The 23,352-nt window shown below is 40.8% G+C and overlaps 1 protein-coding gene and 1 pseudogene across 6 annotated transcripts in view; both read left to right on the top strand.

The window, feature by feature from the left end:
* The window catches only part of LOC105471609 (alkB homolog 3, alpha-ketoglutarate dependent dioxygenase), a 47,074-nt gene that overhangs the window by 10,015 nt on the left and 13,707 nt on the right, over positions 1–23,352 (top strand). For all 6 annotated transcript variants that reach the window (XM_011724160.3, XM_011724163.3, XM_011724157.2 and 3 more), the window contains 2 exons: positions 1,278–1,366; positions 11,239–11,448. In XM_011724160.3, coding sequence (XP_011722462.2) covers positions 1,278–1,366; positions 11,239–11,448 — 299 coding nt within the window. The remainder of the gene's footprint in view (positions 1–1,277; positions 1,367–11,238; positions 11,449–23,352) is intronic.
* Positions 6,992–9,604, top strand: LOC105471608 (SEC14-like protein 1 pseudogene; annotated as a pseudogene).

Genomic DNA, 23,352 nt, shown 5'->3' with positions numbered 1-23,352 from the left:
GCAGTGAGCCAAGATCGCGCCACTGCACTCTGGCCTGGCAATAGAGCGAGACTCCATCTCGGGGAAAAAAAAAAAAAAAAAAACTATCATAGTATGTGCATATAACCTATGCACATCCTCTAGTATCCTTTAAATCATTATAATACCTAATACAATGTAAGTGATATGTAAATAGTTGTTATACTGTTTTTATTGTGGTATTGTTATTTTTAATTTTTATATATTTTTTGAGTATTTTTCATCCATAGTATTGTTATTTTTAATTTTTATGTATTTTGTGTGTGTGTTTGATCCATGGTTTGAGTATTTTTGATCATGGTGAATGTGGAACCCACAGATACGAAAGGCCGACTGTACTGGCTTCATTTTTGTTACTCATGCTTCAGAATGGGAGTCAGCTTCCTCTCAGCCTTCAGGACAGCCTTCTCTCAACTCCCGCAGTTTCTGCAGCAGGGCTTTTGGTGACAGACATGGCTTTGATTGTTGGCTCTTTCATTCAAAGTAGTTGTTAATTTTAAGCAAATTACAGTTAAGTAACTCTCTGATCCCTGGTTTTCTTATCTGTAAAATTAAACAAATAATATTGTCTACCTTATAAGGTTGCTGTGTTAATAAAATGAGATAACACAAGATTGCCTGGTACGTAGTAAGCCTTCAGTGAGTATTAGCTGCTGCTATTACTATTATTATTATTGTTCTTATCGTTGTGGTTATACCAGTAGTGGGAAAAAGAGTAGATCTATGGATAACTGCTTCTATAAATTGGAACATCAAAGCCTTCTGACGAAAATCAACTGCATGCTACAGTTGGTCAGGACACTTTTTCCTCCTTTGAATCAAAAAGGTTTATACAACGTTGGACACATGAATGAGCAGTTTGTCTTGTTTCTCATATGGATGTTGGTACCACAAACTTCTGCAGGCAGGAGTTCAGGCTCCATATTCTGCTTTTTGAGACCATCCCTAGTCTGAGCCCCACTGTTCCCCAGTGTGACTCTTTGCCCTCTCTTGTTTCTGTCATCACTAATACAAGCAAGTCACTCACAATCTCATCTCAGAGCCTTTGCCCATGCAGTGTCTGCCAACGTAGTGGTTTCTCTTGTTCATTCTACTTGCCAAGTCCCATATCTTCTGTGAAGGTGGAACTTTGGGTCAGAGCCTATTCTTACTTTTCCTTTGTATTTCTCATAGCGCATTGCAGGGCACAGAGTTGGCACTCAGTAGTAACACCTTAAATAGTATTAAACCATTTCAAAGGCCTGTATTTTCTTTCTTAGATATAACTTATCAGCAACCAAGACTTACAGCATGGTATGGAGAACTTCCTTACACTTACTCAAGAATCACTATGGAACCAAATCCTCACGTATGTCAAAATATTGTCATTGGTATGGTTTTATAGACTATATACTATGTGTTGAGTGCTATAAAATAACAACAGATTACCTTGCAGAGATGCATGCTGGTTCCGAGTTCAAAAAACCTCTCTGGGTTGAAACATTGAGTCGTTGTTGTTGTCATCCTTCATGTGCTTTTGATCCATAGATGAGCTAGAGGATGAGAAAAAACTAGAACTAGAGTAAACTGAACCAGAGTCTAGGATTTCAGGAAAATGAACTATTTCTTCTCCTAATATCCCTCTTTCCCAAGCTCTTCTGGCTGTAATCCTTCTGTGTACACACTGGTATGCATTTGCTGTGGGGCTGAGTCCTTATGACTGACGAGTGAGGTCAATATGTCTTTTTCTGTTTCTCAGACTCTTTTGCTATTTGTGAAAAAAAAAAATCTGGTGTTTTTCTTGTTAACTTTGTATTTATTCTATGGCTGCAGTTCTCAGACTTCCATCTGATTACTGCTTTGGCTTGTTTCTGCTGCTGCTTTTGCTTTTAAAAAATTTCCATGAAAGTAGACCAAGATATTCTAGTATATAAATTAAGCTCATCCAGGGGACAGAGTTAAGGTCCAAGAAATAGCTTCCTGTTTAGTTCCTGGAATCTTGCCTTTGGCAAATAATGTTATGTTTTATTGAAAGAGGCTTTGAAGAAAATGGAGTTTTGCTTATGGCATTGGGATACACAGAAATGTGACACATTTCAGAGCTTCTAGAAATGTGTAATTGCAAGCTACCAATTTACTAAAATGTTCAGGGAGAAAACATTGACCGAGGGAACATGGCCTGTTCACGTAAGGAGATAACTGCATGCTTTGGTTTCGAGGGCTTCATTTAGAATGTGAGCCGGGAAAGTGCCAAGACCCTTTATCTGAGGTTGATTTTGAAACATGGAGATAATGGAATTAGGCCAGTCCAACAGAGCCTGCTTTCCTTGTTTCTGTCAGAATTAATTTATCTTCTTGTTAGTAGTCATAGCAGAGAATTTGAAGATTAAATGGGCTGTGGGGAAGTTCTTTCTCATTCATTCTAGTTAATCTTTTAGAACAGGATTTCTCAACCTCAGTAGTATTACCATTTTGGGCTGGATAATTCTTTCTTGTGGGTCTATCCTTTGCGTTGTAGGATGTTTAGCAGTATCCATGACCTCCACCTGTTAGATGCCAGTGGCACCCCTCACCAGTTGTGACAACCAAAACCAACTCAAGACGTTGGTAAACATCTGCTGGGGGGTAAAATTGCCCGTGGTTAAGAACCGGTGGGAATAAACACAACGCACATAGAATCTGCTGAGTAAAGTAGCCTCTTGTTGTCCGACACTTTGGCAACATTTTGACAACTCTTCAAAAGAATTTATGACAATCCTTTTTTTTTTAATGTTAGTATGTGCTTGTTGAAAACTTAGAAACTGCAGATAAACATGAAGAATATTAAAATTCTTGATAATTCTGCCCGATGTTTTGGTTCCAATCTTGATATTTTAGACAAATATGCCTAGAGAATCTTTTTTTCTGTAATAATAAAATAGGCCAGGTGTGGTGGCTCATGTCTATAATCCCAACACTTTGGGAGGCCAAGGTGGAAGGATCGCTTGAGGCCAGGAGTTCATAACCACCCTGGACAATGTCACGAGATGCCTTCTCTACAAAAATTTAAAAATTATCTGGGTGGAGGCAGGAGGATCGCTTGAGCCTAGGAGTTTGAGGTTACAGTGAGCTATGATCACACCACTGTGCTCCAGCCTGGGAGACAGAGCAAGACTCTGTCATTCAAATATATATGTGTGTGTGTATATATATACACATATATATGTGTGTATATATACATATATATGTATGTGTATATATACGTATGTATGTGTGTATACACATACATGTGTGTATATGTACATATATACGTATACTGTATACATATATACGTATACATATATACGGATACATATATACGTATACTGTATACGTATATATGTATGTATATATAGCACGTTTCATTTAACTGTGTATCATTAACATGTTATCACTAAATACTCTTGTACAACATCATATTTAATCACTGTACAGTATTCTGTAATCTATGTGTGCCATAGCTTATTCAAACAACCCTCTTGTTGGATATTAATGTGGTCAAATTAGAATTCTTTAATTCGGATTTGACTGGCTCATAACTTTGTCTTTATTGGTAATATATTTAGTTCATTTGTATACTATCTTGAACAAAAAAGAGCTGCCCTTTTTCAGATTTTTATTTACTTTCATTTTAAATTTAGATATAAGGTCTTGTTATGTTGCCCAGGCTGGTGTTGAACACCTGGGCTCAAGTGATCCTCCTGCCTCAGCTTCCTTGAATAGTTGTGATTATCGGCTACACCCCGACCTCTCAGATTTTTTTAAAGGTGGATTCACTAATGTGTGTATATATATGTTGGGGGTACTTATTTAGTTTAAAAATTGTCATTACCTGAGGCTTAATATCCCATGCAAAAGGAGCAATTTCAGTCATGGGTTTTTAAACTTGTTTTAGTTTTTGTTCAAACTAAATCTCATATGAGCCCAGTGTATAAAACAGATCAGAGCCTTGACTGGCTGGGAGTCCCACCAACTTGACCTCTCCTTTCTTCTGTAGACCCAGAGGTACTGCTGAGGTACCTAGAACTCTATACAACGCTGTTTGAAATCCACTGAATAGGTCCTTTCACTTCTGTGATTGATGTTTTTTGTATTCTTTTCCTAAACTGTCTTTTAAGGATAAACTGTCTTCACTGAACAGTGAGATAATGCTGAATTTTAATTTAGACATTCAGTTCTGAGGCATCTGTATATAGAGTATTGGTTGGAGAGTCTAAATTAATCCTCTAGTTCATTATCCCCCTTTTTCTTCCTTTCTCTCTATTTCAGTACCAAAAATAACCCAGAAAAAAAAAATACCTACTTAGAAACATAACGCAAACTTTATGTTATCTCAGTACTCAGTCCTTAAGCAAGTCAGGGAAGTGCTAATTAGATTCTCGGTGACATTGTGGAAAAAAACCTATCTTCTTCCTTTACATTCTTGTTTTTCTTGTTAAGTGTGTAATTCTAGCATCTGATCTTTATCTCTGTGAAGATAAATTTAAAACTGTAAATAGGAAATACAGCCTGCTGACATTATTATTGAAATTTCACTTTTGAATTTATTCTCTGAATAAAGGTTAATTTAATATTTTTGTTTTATGAGGGTGGATCTCATGTTATGTGTTTTTCTACCACAATAAAAAAGGAGAACAAGAGATAACAGAAACTTCCAACTTCCAGAGGCTTCCTGAGTCTCCGCAGGTGTCCCATTAGCCAACTGTTTGTTGTTTTTGCTGTTTATTTTTTAAAATCCTCTGCTTAGAATATAATATTATAATGTAATATCCGTAACAAGGAATTCCATCTTTAACCATGGTTTTCACATCAGAGTAAAGCTGAGTGATTATGTAAGCTTCCCTGGCAGTTTTACCTGACAACCATGGGATATACTTAATAATAGTAACAGTAATAGTCTTTCCTTTGCTGAACATCTGTTTCCTCACTATGAAACACATAACATGATATGGTTTGGCTGTGTCCCCATGCAAATCTCACCTTGAATTGTAATAATCCCCGTGTGTCAAGGGTGGGGCCAGGTGGAGATAATTGAATCATGGGGGCAGTTTCTCCCTTACTGTTTTCATGGCAGTGAATAAGTCTCATGAGATCGGATGGTTTTATAAATGGCAGTTCCCTGCACACGCTCTCTTGCCTGCTGCCATGTAAGATGTGACTTTGCTCCTCCTTTGCCTTCTGCCTTGATTGTGAGGCCTCCCCAGCTATGTGGAACTGTCAGTCCATTGAACCTCTTTTTCTTTGTAAATTACCCAGTCTTGGGTATGTCTTTATTAGCAGCATGAGAACAGACTAATACAATTCACATTCAAGGAGTTCCCTAAAGTAGCAGTTCTTAGAGTATAATCCGTAGATCCCTGGTGAGGGTTCATGAAACCTTTTTTGGGAATCTACAAGTAAAACTATTTTCATAATAATACTAAGTCCATATGGTATTTTCACTCTGTTGGGTTTGCACTGATGGTAATGGTGGATAAAGCTGCCAGCGCCTTAGCATGAATCAAGCCATTGTCACCAAACTGTACTAGTAGTCATTGTGTTAATCATCATCATGCCCTTCCAATGTAAACTTTTAAGAATGCCAGTTTCATTTAAGAATGTCTGTTGGTGAAACATTATTCGTTTTATTAAATCTTGGTCTTTGAGTATGTGTCTTCCGAATAGTCTTCTTGATGAAATTAAAAGTATACCTAAAGCACTCCTGCTACAAACTGAAGTGTGATTGTTTGAGCTGTAAGCTGAACTAGCTACTTTTGTTGTGGATTGTTTTTACTTAAAATACAACCGGCAGACCGACTGTGGTTATTCATACTTGAGTATTTGGCAGACATTTGGCAGACATTTCCTCATAAATGAGTGACGTGAATGTCACTTCAAGGAAAACAATGGACGAGATTTTTTACTAATGATAAAAGTTGAGTTTTCAAGCAAAAATCAGAATTTTGGAAAACTGGTATCTGCTACTATTAGGGTTCTCTAGAGGGACAGATCTAATAGGATAGATACATATACATACATACATATATATATGGGAGTTTATTGCATACTAGCTTACACAATCACAAGGTCCCACAATAGACTGTCTGCAAGCTGAGGAGCAAGGAGAGCCAGTCCCAGTCCCAAAACTGAAGAACTTGGAGTCCGATGTTTGAGGGCAGGAAGCACCCAGCACGGGAGAATGATGTAGGCTGGGAGGCTAGACCAGTCTCTTCACATTTTTCTGCCTGCTTTATATTTGCTGGCAGCTGTTAAGATTGTGCCCACCAGATTAAGGGGGGGTCTGCCTTCCCCAGCCCCCTGACTCAAATGTTAATCTCTTTTTGCAGTACCCTCACAGACACACCCAAGGACACTATATCCTTCAATCAAGTTGACTCTCAATATTAACCATCATAGCCACTTTGAGCCTGACTTCTTCCCATTATTTAGGCTTTTCTGCTGAGATCAGTGGTAATACTCTCGGATGAGAATTTTTTGTTGTTGTTGTATAATGAAATGTGTCACCTTTTAGAAGATCTATATAACTTAGTGAACTAATATTTTCTAGATGACCAGTGGTTGATGTTACAAAACCATGCAAGGTTAAAGATTCATTCAAAGTGTAGGCTGGAGCAATGGCTTTATTATTATTTTTTTAATTTAAAGCATTTATTTTAGAGACACAGGGTCTTGCTCAGGTATTGCCCAGGCTGGAGCGAGCACAGTGGCTCAATCCTAGATCACTGCAGCCTTGAACTCCTGGGCTCAAGTGATCCTCCTGCCTCAGCCTCCCAAGTACCTGGGACCACAAACATGTGCCACTGTGCCTGGCTTATTTTTTGTAGAGAGGGTTCTCACTTTATTGCCTCGGCTGACAGTGGCTTTATATATAAAAGAATATGAAAAGTTTGATATGGTTTCCGATTCCATATTGCAATTAACTTTTAAGAAGTCAGCACCTGTTAGCGGAACCATGACTGCCCTGCAGAGCTGTTGGTAGGAGTGCCCCTTGCCACCCCGCATCCCAGGCCCAGCCTTTCTGACAAGAGCTAGACTTTGGGTTCCTTGAGGATATTCAGTTTTTGTATGTTTGAATATCCTGTCACCATGTTCAGCATAAAATACCATTCTTAATGATTATCTTCGGCAAGACAGGTGTGAAAGGATTGCTGTTGTATTACAATCATGGTGCAAAAATACCAGTCAGCAGTGAGGCTGTACGAATACCCCTTTGAATTATTATGGCTGCCTGTGAAAGGAGGTTCCCTACGTGTCCTTTGATTCTGATGTTTGTGGACAGTGACACTGTGAATGAATTCAAGAGTGAAGATGGGGCTATTTATGTCATTGAAAGGTGCTGCAAGCTGGATGTAGATGCACCAAGACTGCTGCAGAACATTGCGGGATTTGGTTACGTTTATTTTGTCCAGAAGAACTCACTGAATTCTTGGGAACGTACTTTGCATATTGAGGCTCATAATGAAACATTTTCCAGTCGCTACACCGTTCACCCTGAAAATAAAGATTGGACCTGTTTTGAACAGTCTGCAAGTTTGGATATTAAATCTTTCGTTGATTTTGAAAGTACCATGGAAAAAAATTGGAATGAAACAATATACCAGCAACATTTAAAAAGGAAAGGAAATCATCGAATACTACCTTTGCCATTTAGAAGAAGAAGGCATAACCTTTGTGCCCTGTTGGACTCCGCCTTCCATCACGCCCTCTTCAGAGACATCTCCGTCATCCTGCAAGAAACAAACAGCGTCCATGGCCGTCATCATCCCAGATGCTGCCCTCAAGAAGGGGCTGAGTGGCGATGCCCTCAGCAGCCCCAGCACACCTGAGCCTGTGGTGGGCACCCCTGATGACAAACGATGTAGATGCCGACTACATCAAGAGATACCTGGGCACTTTGACTCCGCTGCCGGAGAGCTTTCTCATTAGACTTCACCAGTGGCTCCACAAGACCCACAAGGGCAAAATTCCAAAAGATGAGCATATTCTTCAGTTCCTACGTGCACGGGATTTTAATATTGAGAAAACCAAAGAGATCGTTTGTCAATCTTTGACATGGAGGAAGCAGCACCAGGTAGACTACGTTCTTGCTACCTGGACCCCTCCACTGGTTCCTTCAGGATTACTACACGGGAGGCTGGCATCATTACGACAAAGGTGGGCGGCCCCTCTGTGTACTCAGGCTGGGGCAGATGGACACCAACGGGTTGGTGAGAGTGTTTGGGGAGGAAGCCCTGCTGAGATACATCCTCTCCATAAATGAAGAAGGGCTAAGGCGATGTGAAGAGAATACAGAAGTCTTTATTTGGCATATCAGCTCATGGACCTGCCTGGTGGACTTGGAAGGGCTGAACATGCGCCACTTGTGGAGACCTGATGTCAAAGCGCTGTGGCGGATCATCGAGGTGGTGAAGGCCAATTACCCTGAGAGACTGGGCCGACTTCTCATCCTGCGGGCACCCACGGTATTTCCTGTGCTCTGGACACCAGTTAGTCCATTTATTGATGACAACGCCGGAAGGAAATTCCTCATTTATGCAGGAAATGACTACCAGGGTCCTGGAGGCCTGCTGGATTACATTGACAGATTATTCCAGATTTCCTGAGTGGAGAGTGTATGTGCAAAGTGCCAGAGGGTGGACTGGTCCCCAAATCTCTGTACTGGACTGTGGAGGAGCTGGAGAACGAAGACCTCAAGCTCTGAACTGAGACCGTCTACCAGTCTGCAAGCATCTTCAGAGGAGCCCCACACAAGATTCTCATTCAGATTGTGGATGCCTCTTCAGTCATCACTTGGAATTTCGACTTGTACAAAGGGGACATTGTCTTTAACATCTATCACTCCAAGAGGTCGCCACAGCCACCCTAAAAGGACTCCCTGGGGGCCCCACCTCTCCAGGTGGGGACAATGTGCAGCTCATAGACACAGTCTGGCAGCGAGGCCGCAACTGCAGCATGGTGGAGTCGTCTCTGATCTGTAAAGAAGGAGAAGGTATGCCAAGGCTCCCATGTGACCAGGTGGCCGGGCCTCTACATCCTACAGTGGAAATTCCACAGCATGCCTGCGGACGCCGCCAGCCTGCCTCAGGTGGATGATGTGCTCGCATCCCTGCACATCCCTTCGCACAACTGTAGAGTGATGTACTACACCAAGGTGATAGGCTCCGAGGGTTTCAGAGGTTCCATGACGAGCCTGGAGTCCAGCCACAGTGGCTTCTCCCAGTCGAGGGCGCCACCACCTCCTCCAGCCAGTCCCAGTCCAGCTCCGTGATTTCCAGATAGTACCGCACCGCCTTCACTTAGTGTGCAGAGGGGATGGCTGCCCCTCCTCGGACAGCCAGCTCCACCCTCCCGCCCAGTGGCGACATTGTACAGACTCCTCTCACCTCTAGACAGCAAATAGCTCTCCAGATGGTAAATGTAGTCATTTCATCCCAAAACTGTCTTGACAGGTGGTTTTAACTCTGATCCTACTTTAACTTGATAGCCATAGATTTTGTATATGTTGTACACAAAATCAAAGGCAGAGCACAAGGGCTCTCTTGAAATAAAAGTAGTTTCTATACCAATTAAAAGATTGACGTGGTCTCAGAAAAAAGAAAAAAGAAACCAGCACTTGTTGAGTTTTGGTATAATATCAAAGAAGAATGTCTACAGTTGTTTGAAAAGGCTGTGAACTACATACCTATGTGAAGCCAATTTCCTTCATATACTTCAATAAAAATGACCTATTTTAACAGATTGAATGCAGAAACAAATATGAGAATCAGTTCTCTTCTATTAAGTTAGATATTAAAAAGATTTGCAAAATGATGTCACCCTTCTCATCAATTATTCAGTTATTTGTATTGGAAATTATAGTTAGTTTTCATTAAAATGTTGATGTTAACATGTAATGGATTTGTCATTGCATTTTTTTTTATTTTAATTTAATTTTTTTTTTTTTTTTTTTGAGACAGAGTCTCCTTGTCACCCAGGCTGGAGTGCAGTGGCACAATGTTGGCTCACTGCAACCTCTGCCTCCTGGGTTCAAGTGATTCTTCTGCCTCAGCCTCCTGAGTAGCTGGGACTACAGGCGCATGCCACCACGCCCAGCTGATTTTTGTATTTTTAGTAGAGACAGGGTTTCACCATGTTGGCCAGGCTGGTCTTGAACTCCTGACCTCGTGATCCACCCGCCTCGGCCTCCCAAAGTGCTGGGATTACAGGCGTGAGCCATGGTGCCTGGCCTGTCATTGCATTTTAAATGAATTAACCAGTAGTTGAAAATTTTTTCAGTTTTAATTTTAAATATGGTAAAAACTGATGGCCATAACCCATATAAACAAAAGTTATTTGGGCTCCTCAATAATTTCTCATGTAAAGTTTGAGAACCACTGTTCTAAAGGAAGCTTTGTAAAGTCCTCGAGATTTCTGGGAGAAAAGACAGCATTCTAGCAAGAACCAATATAAGCTATGTTGCTTGTAGCTCCCAAGTACAATCTAAGGTCAGGGGTCATTGCTTCCTGTAGTATACGTGGCAAGACAGTTCCAAATATGAATTACATCAGTGAAGCCAGTGCCCTGGAGGCAGGTCCATGGAACCTGTTTGTCTTCTGTAGTTGATGTCTCGTACACTTGTCAAGAGCCTATCACGATTCTCATTTTCTAGAAAAGAATGTTTTTACTCTTCGGTTATGTTTTTAGGAAATTAGCCACTCTGGAAATATTAAAGATCATTTTTAAAAAGCGATTCTCCCAATCAAGATAAAACAGGAATAGAATGAACAGAGGGCCACCCAGCAGGAAAGTTTTTCCAGTCTTCAGGCTTTAGTCTGGGTCTGCTGACTACCTAGTGACATATCAGCTTTGCTGCTCCACTTACCACCTTAATGACTTACCAAGGTCGCTGCCCTGAAGATACTGATACTTGCTTTTTTGCAAAGGCCATGTGTTTCACATGGAAAGGATGAGATGGATAGATAGATTCTGGTCCTCATGATATTGCTGTACTAAATTTAGTACTTTTATAACATTGCAGAGATCAACTTGCTTCAAAATAGAAACGATGGGAGGGAATTAAACTACTTTTCTTGCCTTCTGTTTATTGCATTCCAACTGATTTGCTTATTTCATGCCCTGGTTATAACTTGGCTGATTTTGCCCTTTCTTTCTATTTTTCCACGCGGCTGCCATTTTGTGTGCTATGCGACTATCTCTGCCCTTTTCTTGGTCTGTGGACCGCAGTGGCATCCTGTGCTGCGCACACTAAAGAACCGCATTGAAGAGAACACCGGCCACACCTTCAACTCCTTACTCTGCAATCTTTACCGCAATGAGAAGGACAGTGTGGACTGGCACAGTGATGATGAACCCTCACTAGGGAGGTGCCCTACTATTGCTTCACTCAGTTTTGGTGCCACACGCATATTTGAGATGAGAAAGAAGCCACCACCAGTGAGTATTCTCTTCTTCTTACGCTCTTCCTGCCTCTTACTAGTCTGTGAAAAAAGGAGAACCCCTAAAAGCTTCTACTTTCAGGTTTCGAGCATGGGAATACACATTTTGTTGATGAAACATTTTCAAGTGATTACGTCCCCATGGTTAACTTTTGACTTCCAAAGTGCTCCTTCATTTATTTACATATGCAACAAGAATTGACAGCCTTATGCTAGGTGCTGGGGGCTCATTTCATTGATGATAAACTCCCTGTCCTCCTGGAGATACAGTCTGGTTGGGGTAGGTAAATATTCCTAATTACTCAAATTATTGCAGTTGTGATCAATGCTGTGAAGGAAAGCCTTAGAAGGATGACTCAAGCTAGTGGGAGGCTAAGGAAGAGGAAGGAAGCTAAGGAAGACGTCCCTGAAGAAGCCTTTGTTTTAAGTGTTTTTCATGGTAATATGGCCACTTTTCTGTAAGGGAGCATTACATGTGTCTTTGTTCCTTCTTAGCCTTCTCCTGAAATACATGTGAATCTGTAACTCTTTCAGAGAGAGGAAACTGAAGCCAGATTATCAGAGATGGTGATCTGTCCACATTCAGGTAGAAAAACAGTGACCAAAAAATTAATAACTATATAATAACTTCAGCTTCCACCCCAGCTCTTACCTTGATTGTGTGACATTTGAGGAATACTAGGGTTATTAATTTTTTTAAAAAAATCAAAAGTGTTGCACCTTAGATCTAAGAAAGATAGTAACGCCAAGAAAAGAACAAATTATTTTATTTTCAGGATTTGTGTCTCTTCCTAACCAGCATTCCTGATCATTCAGCTTATAATATTAAGCCAGACCCAGTCAGTGTGGAAGGCCAACCCACAGGCTGTTTTTTTGTTTGTTTTTTAGAGACGGAGTCTCACTCTGTCGCCCAGGCTACAGTGCAAGTGGCACGATCTCAGCTCACTGCAACCTCTGCCTCCCCGGTTCAAGCGATTCTCTTGCCTTAGCCTCCCAAGTAGCTGGGGTTACAGGCGTGTGCCAGGACCCCCAACTAATTTTTGTATGTTTAGTAGAAATGAGGTTTCACCATGTTGGCCAGGCTGTTCTCAAACTCCTGACCTCAGGTGATTCGCCCACCTCTGCCTCCCAGAGTGCTGGGATTACAGGCATGAGCCACTGCACCTGGCCCAGGCTGAGTTTTGAATAGACCTAAGCCAGAGCACATCATTATTAGCACTCATGTCAGTTCTTCGTCAGATATACTTCCATAAGAATACAGTTAACAGACTGAGTGTTTTCCTGGTGTGTATTGGGTTTCCATGCATGGTATTTTTAAAGCATATTGTGTAATTTTGCATATATGCCATTAAGCACCTTTTGTAGGTATAATTTCCATTGATTAGGTTTTCTTTCGTTATGTTTACATAAAAAGTTTGATCTTTGTTAGGGGATTGGTAGTTGCCAGTGTTTTTTCAACTGAACTTGCTCCCTAAGCCTTCGGTTTCATTGGCAAGCAGCCTTCTCATGTACTAAGGAGTACCACTTGAGAATCAGACAAACCAACTTTTGCTATATTCGTTTTAGATATGATTATACTTCTGTACACAGCTTCCACTCAGTTAAATACCAAGTTCACATGTGTGAAAAATTCATCCTGCCCTTAGTAAGACTCCTGTTACATAAATAGTAGAGAAACACTGTATGTCTCATTATTTAAGTTCAGACCCTCTTCTGAAGCTGGATGTATGGAACCTCAGCTTGTTGCCAGGAGTGGTACTGGGACCTGGGGTTGTAGCAGTGAATGAGTAAGATGAAATCATCTGTCTCCTCCTGGAGCTCATCTAGCATATGCTAGTACTGCACCTTCCTCCTAGAGTCATTCTTCTAGCCGCCGGATTGGCAAATAAGCTATAGTATATATAGCCTTTGGTATAATAGTGGTTTTTAGTTTTTCACACTTACTTTCTTTGTTGCTCTGTATTTAAGTATTCTGTTACTGTTTCTTTACACATATACATTCACCACCACCACCACCCTTTTTAAAAATTTGGGCCTATTTATAGATTTGGAGCTTAAGAATTCCCTAAGTATGCTTTTTGGATAAATCATTTTATATACAAGCAATTTCCAAATATTACACATTCACAATATTCTGGTGCCCAGAAATATCCCATTTCTTCTCCCCTCCAGTGAGCTGAATTTCTTCATTTTCTCACATAAAGATATGACACATGGTGATCAAGAGCTATTTCCTGGTAGTACACACCAGTTATGTTATAGGGTAACAAGTAGATGGAGAGCATAACTACCGCATACATTGTTTCTGTGGGCAACCATTTGGAACGGAACCTTATCCTGCCGTGCCCCATGCTGTAGCTTTCTGTTCTCCTCAGCCTTCTTGGAGTTTATTTTGATGAACGTGAATGAGAATACAGGCCATGAAATACTCAGAAGTGGTAACGTCCGTGTAATGGTCTGCCAGTGGCAAGGGAATCTGCACTATGACGATGGTAGCTGATTTGATTAAAATACTGATCCAATAAGCAAGAAAATTTGCCTGAGATTTTTACAAAGTTGGCTGAGGAAAGGGATTTGGGAAGAAATATAAACATGTTGGTACTTCAGGTTGTTGACTGTAGTAAGTTTTGGCTTCTGGCCTAGTCTGAACTATGATTGAATTTCATGCAAATTTTGTATATCATCTCAGTTCTGGCTTTTGTTTAACATTGGGAAATTGAATATTAATATGTTTGAAATTAGAATCACACGTGAGTAAAAAGTGACCTTTTTTCCCCAGAACCTGTAAATTCCATTTTTGTGTAAACAGGATACAAGTTTAAACTTTTGAAGATTCCTTCAGGTCTCACTAACAGATTTCCAAAAACCTGGAGCTGTACAAATGTAGCTAAACTCGAAGTGCAGAATCCTTTCTTTGAGTTGACGGCCTTGGAAATATATCTTAGAGTGCCTCATCTTTATCTTATAAATAATCCTTTTTTCCAAAGGATTGAAAGAAAGTGATTATTGCAAATTTTTGTCTACTTTTCTTTATAAACTCAGGCGATGAGAACATGACTCATGATTCATACAGCCCAAGGTAAAGCATAATTTAAAAAGTACAAATTAGGTTAGTCTTCTGTGTGGGATTTGTAGGAGTCTGACTTCCTGTAACTCTTAGAGACCTATCTCGGTGTACTACTACAGATTGTAATTTTCATGTCTGTTACCGAGACATTCAGGGTTTATTAGAGGTTGTGGGAGGGAATCTTTCAAACTCCTATTAGCTTTGACCCCTCGGAGGAGAAGTTAATGCCTGTTTGACTTGAGTCACAGTTTCTCATCTCAGGCGGACATGGAAGAGTCATGAGATTTCCTGCACTTTGTTCAAGTGTGCAGTTTTGAGACAGAAAAGCATTTGTTTGGGGCCACTTTCAAAGAGAAATAGTCTTGATTTTTTAAAAATTCAAACTCCTCCACCCTTGCAGCAGCTGTTTATTTTGTAGTCTGGCACCTTGAGCAGATCTCCGTTAACTGCTGATCTGCTGAAAGCTGCTCCAGTTCCACACACTGTATTCGTAACAATTTCGCCCTGTGCTGAGACAGTAAGGAGGTCTTTGTTTCGTAAGCACCAGTGCCCTCTGATTCATGCATCAGCTCAGTCAGCTTCATGTAGACATCATCCCTTGGATTAAACATTTCACTCCTCCAAGGTGCTGGTTTTTTTTTTTTTTTTCCACTGTCCTGTAGTCCAAGTCTGCCAACTACTGCTCATTCATTTTGATTTTAGAGTAAATTACCCTTTCCTTTAATGATATTACTGTCATTCCTCAGGGGCATAGTAGACTTGTTTAAGCTTGCTTTTACATTCATTCCGATTCCTTTTTTTGTTTAGTTCAAATCAAAGACTAAGTGAAGGGCACCTTATCTATATTCTGGCTGATGTCAGGCTATATTGTCTTAAGACTGTCATAAAGCTTATCAAGTATACTTCAATAGACCTTTTTTATTCTATCAGGCTGACTTTATTAAAGGTTTTCTATACTTCTTGTCCCAAACCCAGTTGTACTTTTCAAACTACATTGTGTTCCTGTTTGCAAGGATTAGTCTGGTTCTTTTCCCAGCTAGTTTTAATTCTATACTGAAAAAAACAAGCTGGAAAAGGAACTACAAAAGCCATTTGGCAGGCTGCTATTTCTCTGTCGGTTACCATGGAAACAGTGATGGCTGGGGGGTGTTATTAGATAATAGCAGGAAGTTTGTGATGCACTGGAGGTTTAGATGCCAAAAGCCTTGTTTTTGTAGCAAATTACCTCTGGATAAACTGTATCCTTCATCAGCTGAATTCTGCAAATGTTAGGGGCTCCTATTCTCCTCAAGGTGATTGAGCTGTGGCAAGGGGCTCCTATTCTCCTCAAGGTGATTGGCCTGTGGCAAGGGGCTCCTATTCTCCTCAAGGTGACTGAGCTGTGGCAAGTTGAGCCCTCTAACCACTCCTGTCTTTAGCCCTAGTGAAGAATGTGAATCCTGTTTGTATTGCCAGGAGAGATGGTTGTAAAACCAAGTCTAACGGTAGAGACTATGAGAGCACCCAATGAATTGGAGGTCGTAGTGCTTCCCTTGCTAATTGTTGTGGGTTTTTTATACACTACAGGGAAGAGTGGAGTATAAAAAGGTCAGTCAAGTCATAAATACTGCTATTTTTTGTAAGACTTTAGAAAAAATGAAGATATTCGAATCCAAAATAATGTGATACTAAATAATGTAAATTTGGAAATTAGATAAGCTAGTACTATGCAGGATTTCATAGAGTGGAAACAACCCACAGCTTAGCCAGAAGCCTCGTTGCTGCTATTCCAGTCATCTATCCTTCCTGTTAATCCATCTGCTGATTGTAGCACCTACTCTAAGAGATTATCAGAAATACTTGAGGCTGGGCATGGTGGCTCTCACCTGCAATCCCAGCACTTTGGAAGGCCGAGATGGGAGGATCACTTGAGCTCAGGAGTTTGAGACTAGCCTGGGTAACATAGTGAGACCTCATCTCTTATTTTTTTTATAGTAAATAAAATAAATACAAGTAAATAAGTCATAAAAAGAAATACTTGAAATAAATTGTTGATAGCCATGATCATTTAAAAACACATACTAATGAAATTTTAAAAATTGGGTTGTCATTATGGAAAACAGTATGGCGATTCCTCAAGGATCTTGAACTAGATGTACCATATGACCCAGCCATCCCATTACTGGGTATATACCCAAAGGATTATAAATCATGCTGCTATAAAGACACATGCACACGTATGTTTATTGCGGCACTATTCACAATAGCAAAGACTTGGAATCAACCCAAATGTCCATCAGTGACAGAGTGGATTAAGAAAATGTGGCACATATACACCATGGAATACTATACAGCCATCAAAAAGGATGAGTTTGTGTCCTTTGTAGGGACATGGATGCAGCTGGAAACCATCATTCTCAGCAAACTATTGCAAGAACAGAAAACCAAACATCACATGTTCTCACTCATAGGTGGGAACTGAACAATGAGATCACTTGGACTCGGGAAGCGGAACATCACACACCGGGGCCTATCATGGGGAGGGGGGACGGTGGAGGGATTGCATTGGGAGTTATACCTGATGTAAATGACGAGTTGATGGGTGCTGACGAGTTGATGGGTGCAGCACACCAACATGGCACAAGTATACATATATAACAAACCTGCACGTTATGCACATGTACCCTAGAACATAAAGTATAAAATCTCTGATGTTGGCAAAAAGCACTCAACTGTCTCATTTATACTTACTCCTTTTTTAAAAAATGGGAATAATAATTGGTAGCTACTTCATGGAGATAACAAGTTTTCCTACAAAAGTTACTGTAGTAATCAGTGAATTTTTAAGCCTTTGTAAATGGTAGATGCTATGGTGACTTTTCCGATACGGAAACTGAAAAAGGAAATAGCAGTGAAACTAAGCTCAAAGGTACCCTTGGTCTGTGAAATGGCATTCATTGAAAGAGTATAGGGAAGCCTCAGGGGAGGGTAAGGTGGCCTGTGGATCATAAATGGTGATTGAGTTTTTGAGCTCCCATCTCTAGGACCATGTAATGGTTTGGAGAGTGTGAGGGTGAGTAGAAAAAGAGAGAGAGAGAGAGAGTGTGTGTGTGTGTGTGTGTGTGTGTGTGTGTGTGTAGGCAGATAAAGATCGGTAGTCCTGGTAAGACTTGAATTATCTTCAGACTTGAGATCCTTTAGGAGTTGGAGTCCTCATTTGCTTCCTTGGAGCCTTGTCTTAAGCTAGAATCCATGCCCTGACTCCCACTAGGAATAATTGATTTTTGCAACAAGCCTCCCAGTTTTGTATAACTAGTGACAGCACTTTTAGTTTTAGTAGGACAAACTTGTGTTTCCTTGTAAAACTAAGTGATTCATTACAAATCTGACTATTTTAAACTTTGCCCCAGTGGTAGAGGTTTTTCTCCCCTTGCCATACTCTTAAGGACTATTCCTAAGCCATCTGGTGATTTTTTTCATCCTTCACAAGTCACATTTTCATGGAGGATGGCTGCCTCAATGAGGCAGAGAAGAGCAAAGTGTGTTGAAGGAAGAAAAAGGAGGCCCTGCCCTGAGCAGAGCGAGCCAGCTTGAGGCGTGTCATAGGTGGTAAGACTGGGAGAGTGGGCAGGCACCAGGGCATGCAGAGACTCATGAGCCTCAGGAAGGAGCAGATTTTGTTTTATGTCCATCAGGGAGCCAGTGAGGTGTATTAAGCAGAAGAGTGACACGGTCTGATTGGCAATTTTAAAAGGTCACTATTGCTACTGCATGGAGCCTGGACTAGAAAGAAACAAGGAGGCCAATTAGGACATTGTTAGATTTTGTATATACCTTGGGACCAAGGTAGAGAAGGAGAAAAAGGGACGATTCAATGGCATGAACTCAGAAGAACAGGGATTTTTATTCTCTGCTGCAGAATCGTGATCTGAAAGTGTTATTGAGGAGTAAGGAGAATACTCTGTCACCTGGCTCTGTGAGCCACTGGGTTGAGAGGCATGATCACCTTCCACGTGAGAGGGTTTCAGGGAATTTGCAGTCTTCCAGAGATAGCCAGGTTTCAATTAGGATGAGGAAGCAGAGAGAACCTTCAGAGCTCATTGAGATTGAAGATATAGGTGAGTTTGCTCATCTTTGAATGGGAATTCCAGAGGACACAGTGGAAGGGTGCAGGAGGGAAGGAGTTCCGGGGGATTGTGTCTGATCAGATTACGTCCAGGAATAGTTTGGGAATGAGTGTTCTGGTATTAACAGATGGCTGGAGAGGCTTGCACTTCTGCTAGTGACTGGGCTCAGCTGGAGGTGAGGTATGGCGGAATGTGTTCTCATATGCTTTCAGAGGATGAAGGGCGTTTGTTTCTGGTGCTAGGGCCTGAGATAGAAGCTCTTTCAAGATAGCAGTTCTTTTAAGTTACATTGGAAATATTATATTGCCAAGAATGGAATCTTCATCACATGATCTCTTCTGATTTCACATGCACATTCAGTGTAGCTGGAACAGCTACAACTGTGAGTGTAAAACCAGGTTTGTTTTTGCCCAAATTCAGTAACTTCTCACCCCCACCCTATCCCTAGTACTATTGCGACAATAAGTCTGAACAGTAAACCCTGTCAGCAGATATTTAATTCAATTTCATTGACATTTCAATGTGTGCAGTCCGGAAGGAAAGGCAGTAGTCTGCCTGGTAGTTTGGGCTACAGTGCTGTGCTTTCGATGGCTGCTGAGAGAGCCTCTGCCGCAGCCAACAATTTCCCAGGCCTCCCAAATGCTCTTAAGTTAGTGAGACATTGGTGAGGTCCCATGTCATTGAGCTTTTAATATCACTGGGTGTGCCTGGTATAGGATGATTGATTGCACCAGTCCTTTCTGCTTACCTTTCTCATTTGCCTCGCCAGAACTTTCCAAGCCAAATAAATGCCAAAAATCAGGAAAGAGTTTTAGAAAAGCTCAAAGATTTGTATGTGGCGAGTGAGTTTAAAACTGTTTTGAACCAATAACCTCAGTGACTTAAAATCTGTGTTTTTCTAGCTGGCTTCTTACTTTAGCAGATCTTATTTCAGAAACAGCTTGTTTTTAAAGTAATGTATTTCTGATCGATGCTAGGATGTCATCAGTTAAAGTGTGGTTTGAGTCAGCAGAATAACTGCAAAGATGACTTTGTGGGGTCCCAGCTTTATTCTCTCTCCATCATTTCTGTAATTAATATGTTGTGTTTATGTCAGATTTTAAAAATATTTTACCACTATGAACAAAAGGTCCAGCTATGTTCTTGTATCAGCACTAGAGGAACAACTTTGCAGCCCAACTATAGCTGCAAGCTTAGATGAGCCACGAAACAGTCTAGACCTCAGCTGGATTCTCAAGGGCAAGGCAACACCACAATTTGGGAAAACAAGCTGAAAATAAATGATAAGGAAAAAAAGAGGACATAACTGGCATAGCTATAAGTTGGACAGTAGGGCAAATAAATGTACATTTGGTCCTCAGCAGGTAAGTAGCTGTAACACAGGCTAGCATTTCATTTTCAAATATCATTTCAGTCTACAAAACATGCCATGACTGTCCTTATCAAGCACCTCCACCCTCTGATCCTTAGACCAGCGGGCTAGAGAAATCTCTTTTGTCTCTTACCATCGTGAAAACACACTTTGCTTGACCCTGCAGATATCCTGACATCTTGGGCTTTTTCTTGTTTTCGAAGCACAGATTCAGGAATGAGTTGTCTGCATGTGGAGTCTCCCCTTTCTCAAAGCTTAACTCATTCTTGACACACCTGCTCTTTGGCTCCATCCCACCACTCTGCTGAAGTTATCCTCAAACCATTGACCTCAAATCAAGTCCACCGGCCTGTCCTCAGTCACCATGTCTCTTCCTTGTAATATTGGTCACCAGGATGCATCATCACCGTGTGTGAAACTTGCCCATATATTACTTGCGTTTTCTTCCTCTGAAATACTGTCTTGTTTTAGAATTCCCAAACTTTTCTCAATGCTATTTTTCTGCCTCCGTTAAGGCTGTTTCTTTTACATTCAACCCCTTAAATATAGAGGTTCAAAATTATCTTTGATTCTGTTATTGTTCTCTACATTATATTTTAGGAGATTATGAACTGGCAGTAGATTGTAAATACCATGTGGTCAAGGTCCCTTTCTGTCTTATTTATCATTACATTCATAGCATTTAGTACTATATTTGCTGATTGAATAAGCAAGTAAATAGGATTTCCTTAGTTCTTATAGCTTTAACGGTTCTTTCTTTGGTGGGGTGATTTCTGAATCTCTGATCTCCAGCTTTGACTTTCATCTGAAGTTCCAGTCATCACTTTCCACGTGTTCATGAGACATTTCCACTTAATAACAGCACATGTGGCTTCCACCCTGTGATGATAAAATCAGATTCATATCGTTCTCTCAGAAAAACTGCACATTTGCTGGTAAGTTCATTTATGTTCGTGTTAACCTAACCATTCTCTTGGTCAGGATAACACCATAAGTTATTTTCAGCTCTTCCCTGTTCCCTTGTTTCTCATATATTATCAAGTCCCAAGTTATCTGAATTCTTTCTCGAACTATCTAAAGAATCCATCTCTCTTATAGCAACCATCTTTATCCCAGGCACTTTTTACCCCATATTTACAGTACTAAAATGACTTTTTTTTTTTCACCCTGATGTCCTTAATTCCAATCTTTGCTCCCTCTCTTCTATCCATTACCCAGATGTCAGGTATTATTTCCAGGAACAGTTCTTTCCTGCCTCTCTCTCACTGTCTTCTCTCCTCCCCTCTCCAAATATTAATTAAACCCCTACTATGTGTCAGGTATTATACTATGCCCAGCTCTGGGGATATAGCAGTGAACATGACAAACATAGTTCCTGCCCTCATGGGGGTTACAGGAGCTAGACTATAATCAAATGAACAGAGATAAATAGTTACAACTCACGGTTAGAGCTCTGAATTTTTATTTTAGAAGATCACTCTGGCTGCTGTGTGAAGAATAATTTGGGAAGAGGCAAGAGTAGGAGACTAAAAGAGTAGGTGGTTGTAGTCATCGCAGTGGGAGACTGCTAGCTTGGACTAAGGTGGCATTGGGGATGAAGAGAAGTTAATGGGTTTGAGGTATATTTCTGAGGATGAATCAACAGAACTTGCCAATAATGTGTTAGATGTGGGGGTAAGGGTCCAGACTCCCAGGTATCTGACTTGAGCAGTGGTGAGTGGAGTTGCTGTTTACTCAGGTGGAAGAGAAGCCAGGATTTCTGCATTGATTTTGTCCTTGCTTGAGGAGTTCCTCCTTCTACATGCAAAATCTGAGATGCCTGAGGCCTCCAAATGTAAAGTAGGCAATCGACTGTGTAAGTCTGGAGTTCAGACAACAGGCCTGGCTGGAGATGTCATTTGGGAATTTTGGAATAACCACAATAGTAAAATGCTAATAATAAATAACAACTGTATAGTGCTGACTGTGCCTGGCTCTATTCTACCTCTTTACATTGAATTCTCCGATAGTTTTATATAGTTGATGCCATTATTATTTCCATTGTACAGATGAGGTGGCTGAGACTCAGTGTTAAATCACTTGCCCAAGATGGCTTAGACAACTATTTGTTGAATGTTGAATCGAATTAAAACTAATAATAAGACCGTGTGTAAAACTGTGGAATTGTATGTTATCATTCAGAGAAAGAGAATAAAGAAGGGAGTAGCCAGGCGCCGTGGCTCACACCTGTAATCCCAGCACTTTGGGAGGCCAAGGTGGGCGGATCACGAGGTCAGTAGTTCAAGACCAGCCTGACCAACATGGTGAAACCCCATCTCTACTAAAAATACAAAAAATTAGCTGGGCATGGTGGTGCATGCCTGTAATCCCAGCTACTCAGGAGGCTGAGGCAGGAGAATCGCTTGAACCTTGGAGGCAGAGGTTGCAGTGAGCCAGGATCGCACCACTGCACTCCAGCCTGGATGACAGAGCAAGACTCCGTCTCAGAAAAAAAAAAGAAGAAGAAGGGAGCATAGAGCTTTAAAGGTTGAGCTCACTGCTTTCATCACTTTGTTTTCCACCTGAAAAATCTTAATTTGCTTCTGTTGGAACAAAGGATAAAAGAGAAACTCCTTAGCCAGATTGTCAAATCCATACATGATCTATGCCCAGAGAGATCCATGGACTCTTACTGTTCCTGTATGGTTGCTGTATTCTACTGAGTTATCTCTTTGTTCTCCCCAAGGCTTGTTCTCCAACTTCTTGACTTAAAAGGGCCCCCTGTAGTGTGAAGGCTTTCCTGATGCCTCCAGTGCAGAAATTAATAATAGTTACTGTGTGAGGTGCTTCCTGTGAACCTGGAAAACGAGAAACAGGTAGCAGGCTTGTACCTTGTCCTTTCTGCTCATTTGTGTTTTATTTTTATAAGTATCTTCTTAGTACAAAGATGGAGGTTTTTCTATTTCGCTCATCTAAGGAATCATGTGGAAAACCAAATGCCTCACTGTTATCTGAGATCAGTAATTTGGAAGCATATTTTGCTTTAAATGACTTTTTCTGATTGAGTTGGGGGTGAGATGAAGAATGTGATGATTTTTTTAAATCATGAAATTTATTTTTTAAATCTTACTCAATATATTAAACAATACAGTTTCAGACACAAAAAAAATTACTGCAATAAAACAGCTGGGGTGTATTTCCATGGCGCTTCCCTTCCTTATCAGGAAAGTATATTGTCCACTGAGAGACAAGATGGATGGCCTCTCCCAACTCTACACAAAGGACAAGCCCACCGGCTTTCCTGGGCCTTGGTTAACACATGGAACAGGCTATGTTTTCTAAAATGTTGTAGCAAGACTCATAGGTCAACCATGGTTC

This window comes from Macaca nemestrina, chromosome 12, assembly GCF_043159975.1.
Source record: "Macaca nemestrina isolate mMacNem1 chromosome 12, mMacNem.hap1, whole genome shotgun sequence".
Classification (NCBI taxonomy): domain Eukaryota; kingdom Metazoa; phylum Chordata; class Mammalia; order Primates; family Cercopithecidae; genus Macaca; species Macaca nemestrina.
The sequence above is the reverse complement of the archived record's forward strand: the minus strand, read 5'-3'. Positions and strand labels throughout refer to the sequence as shown.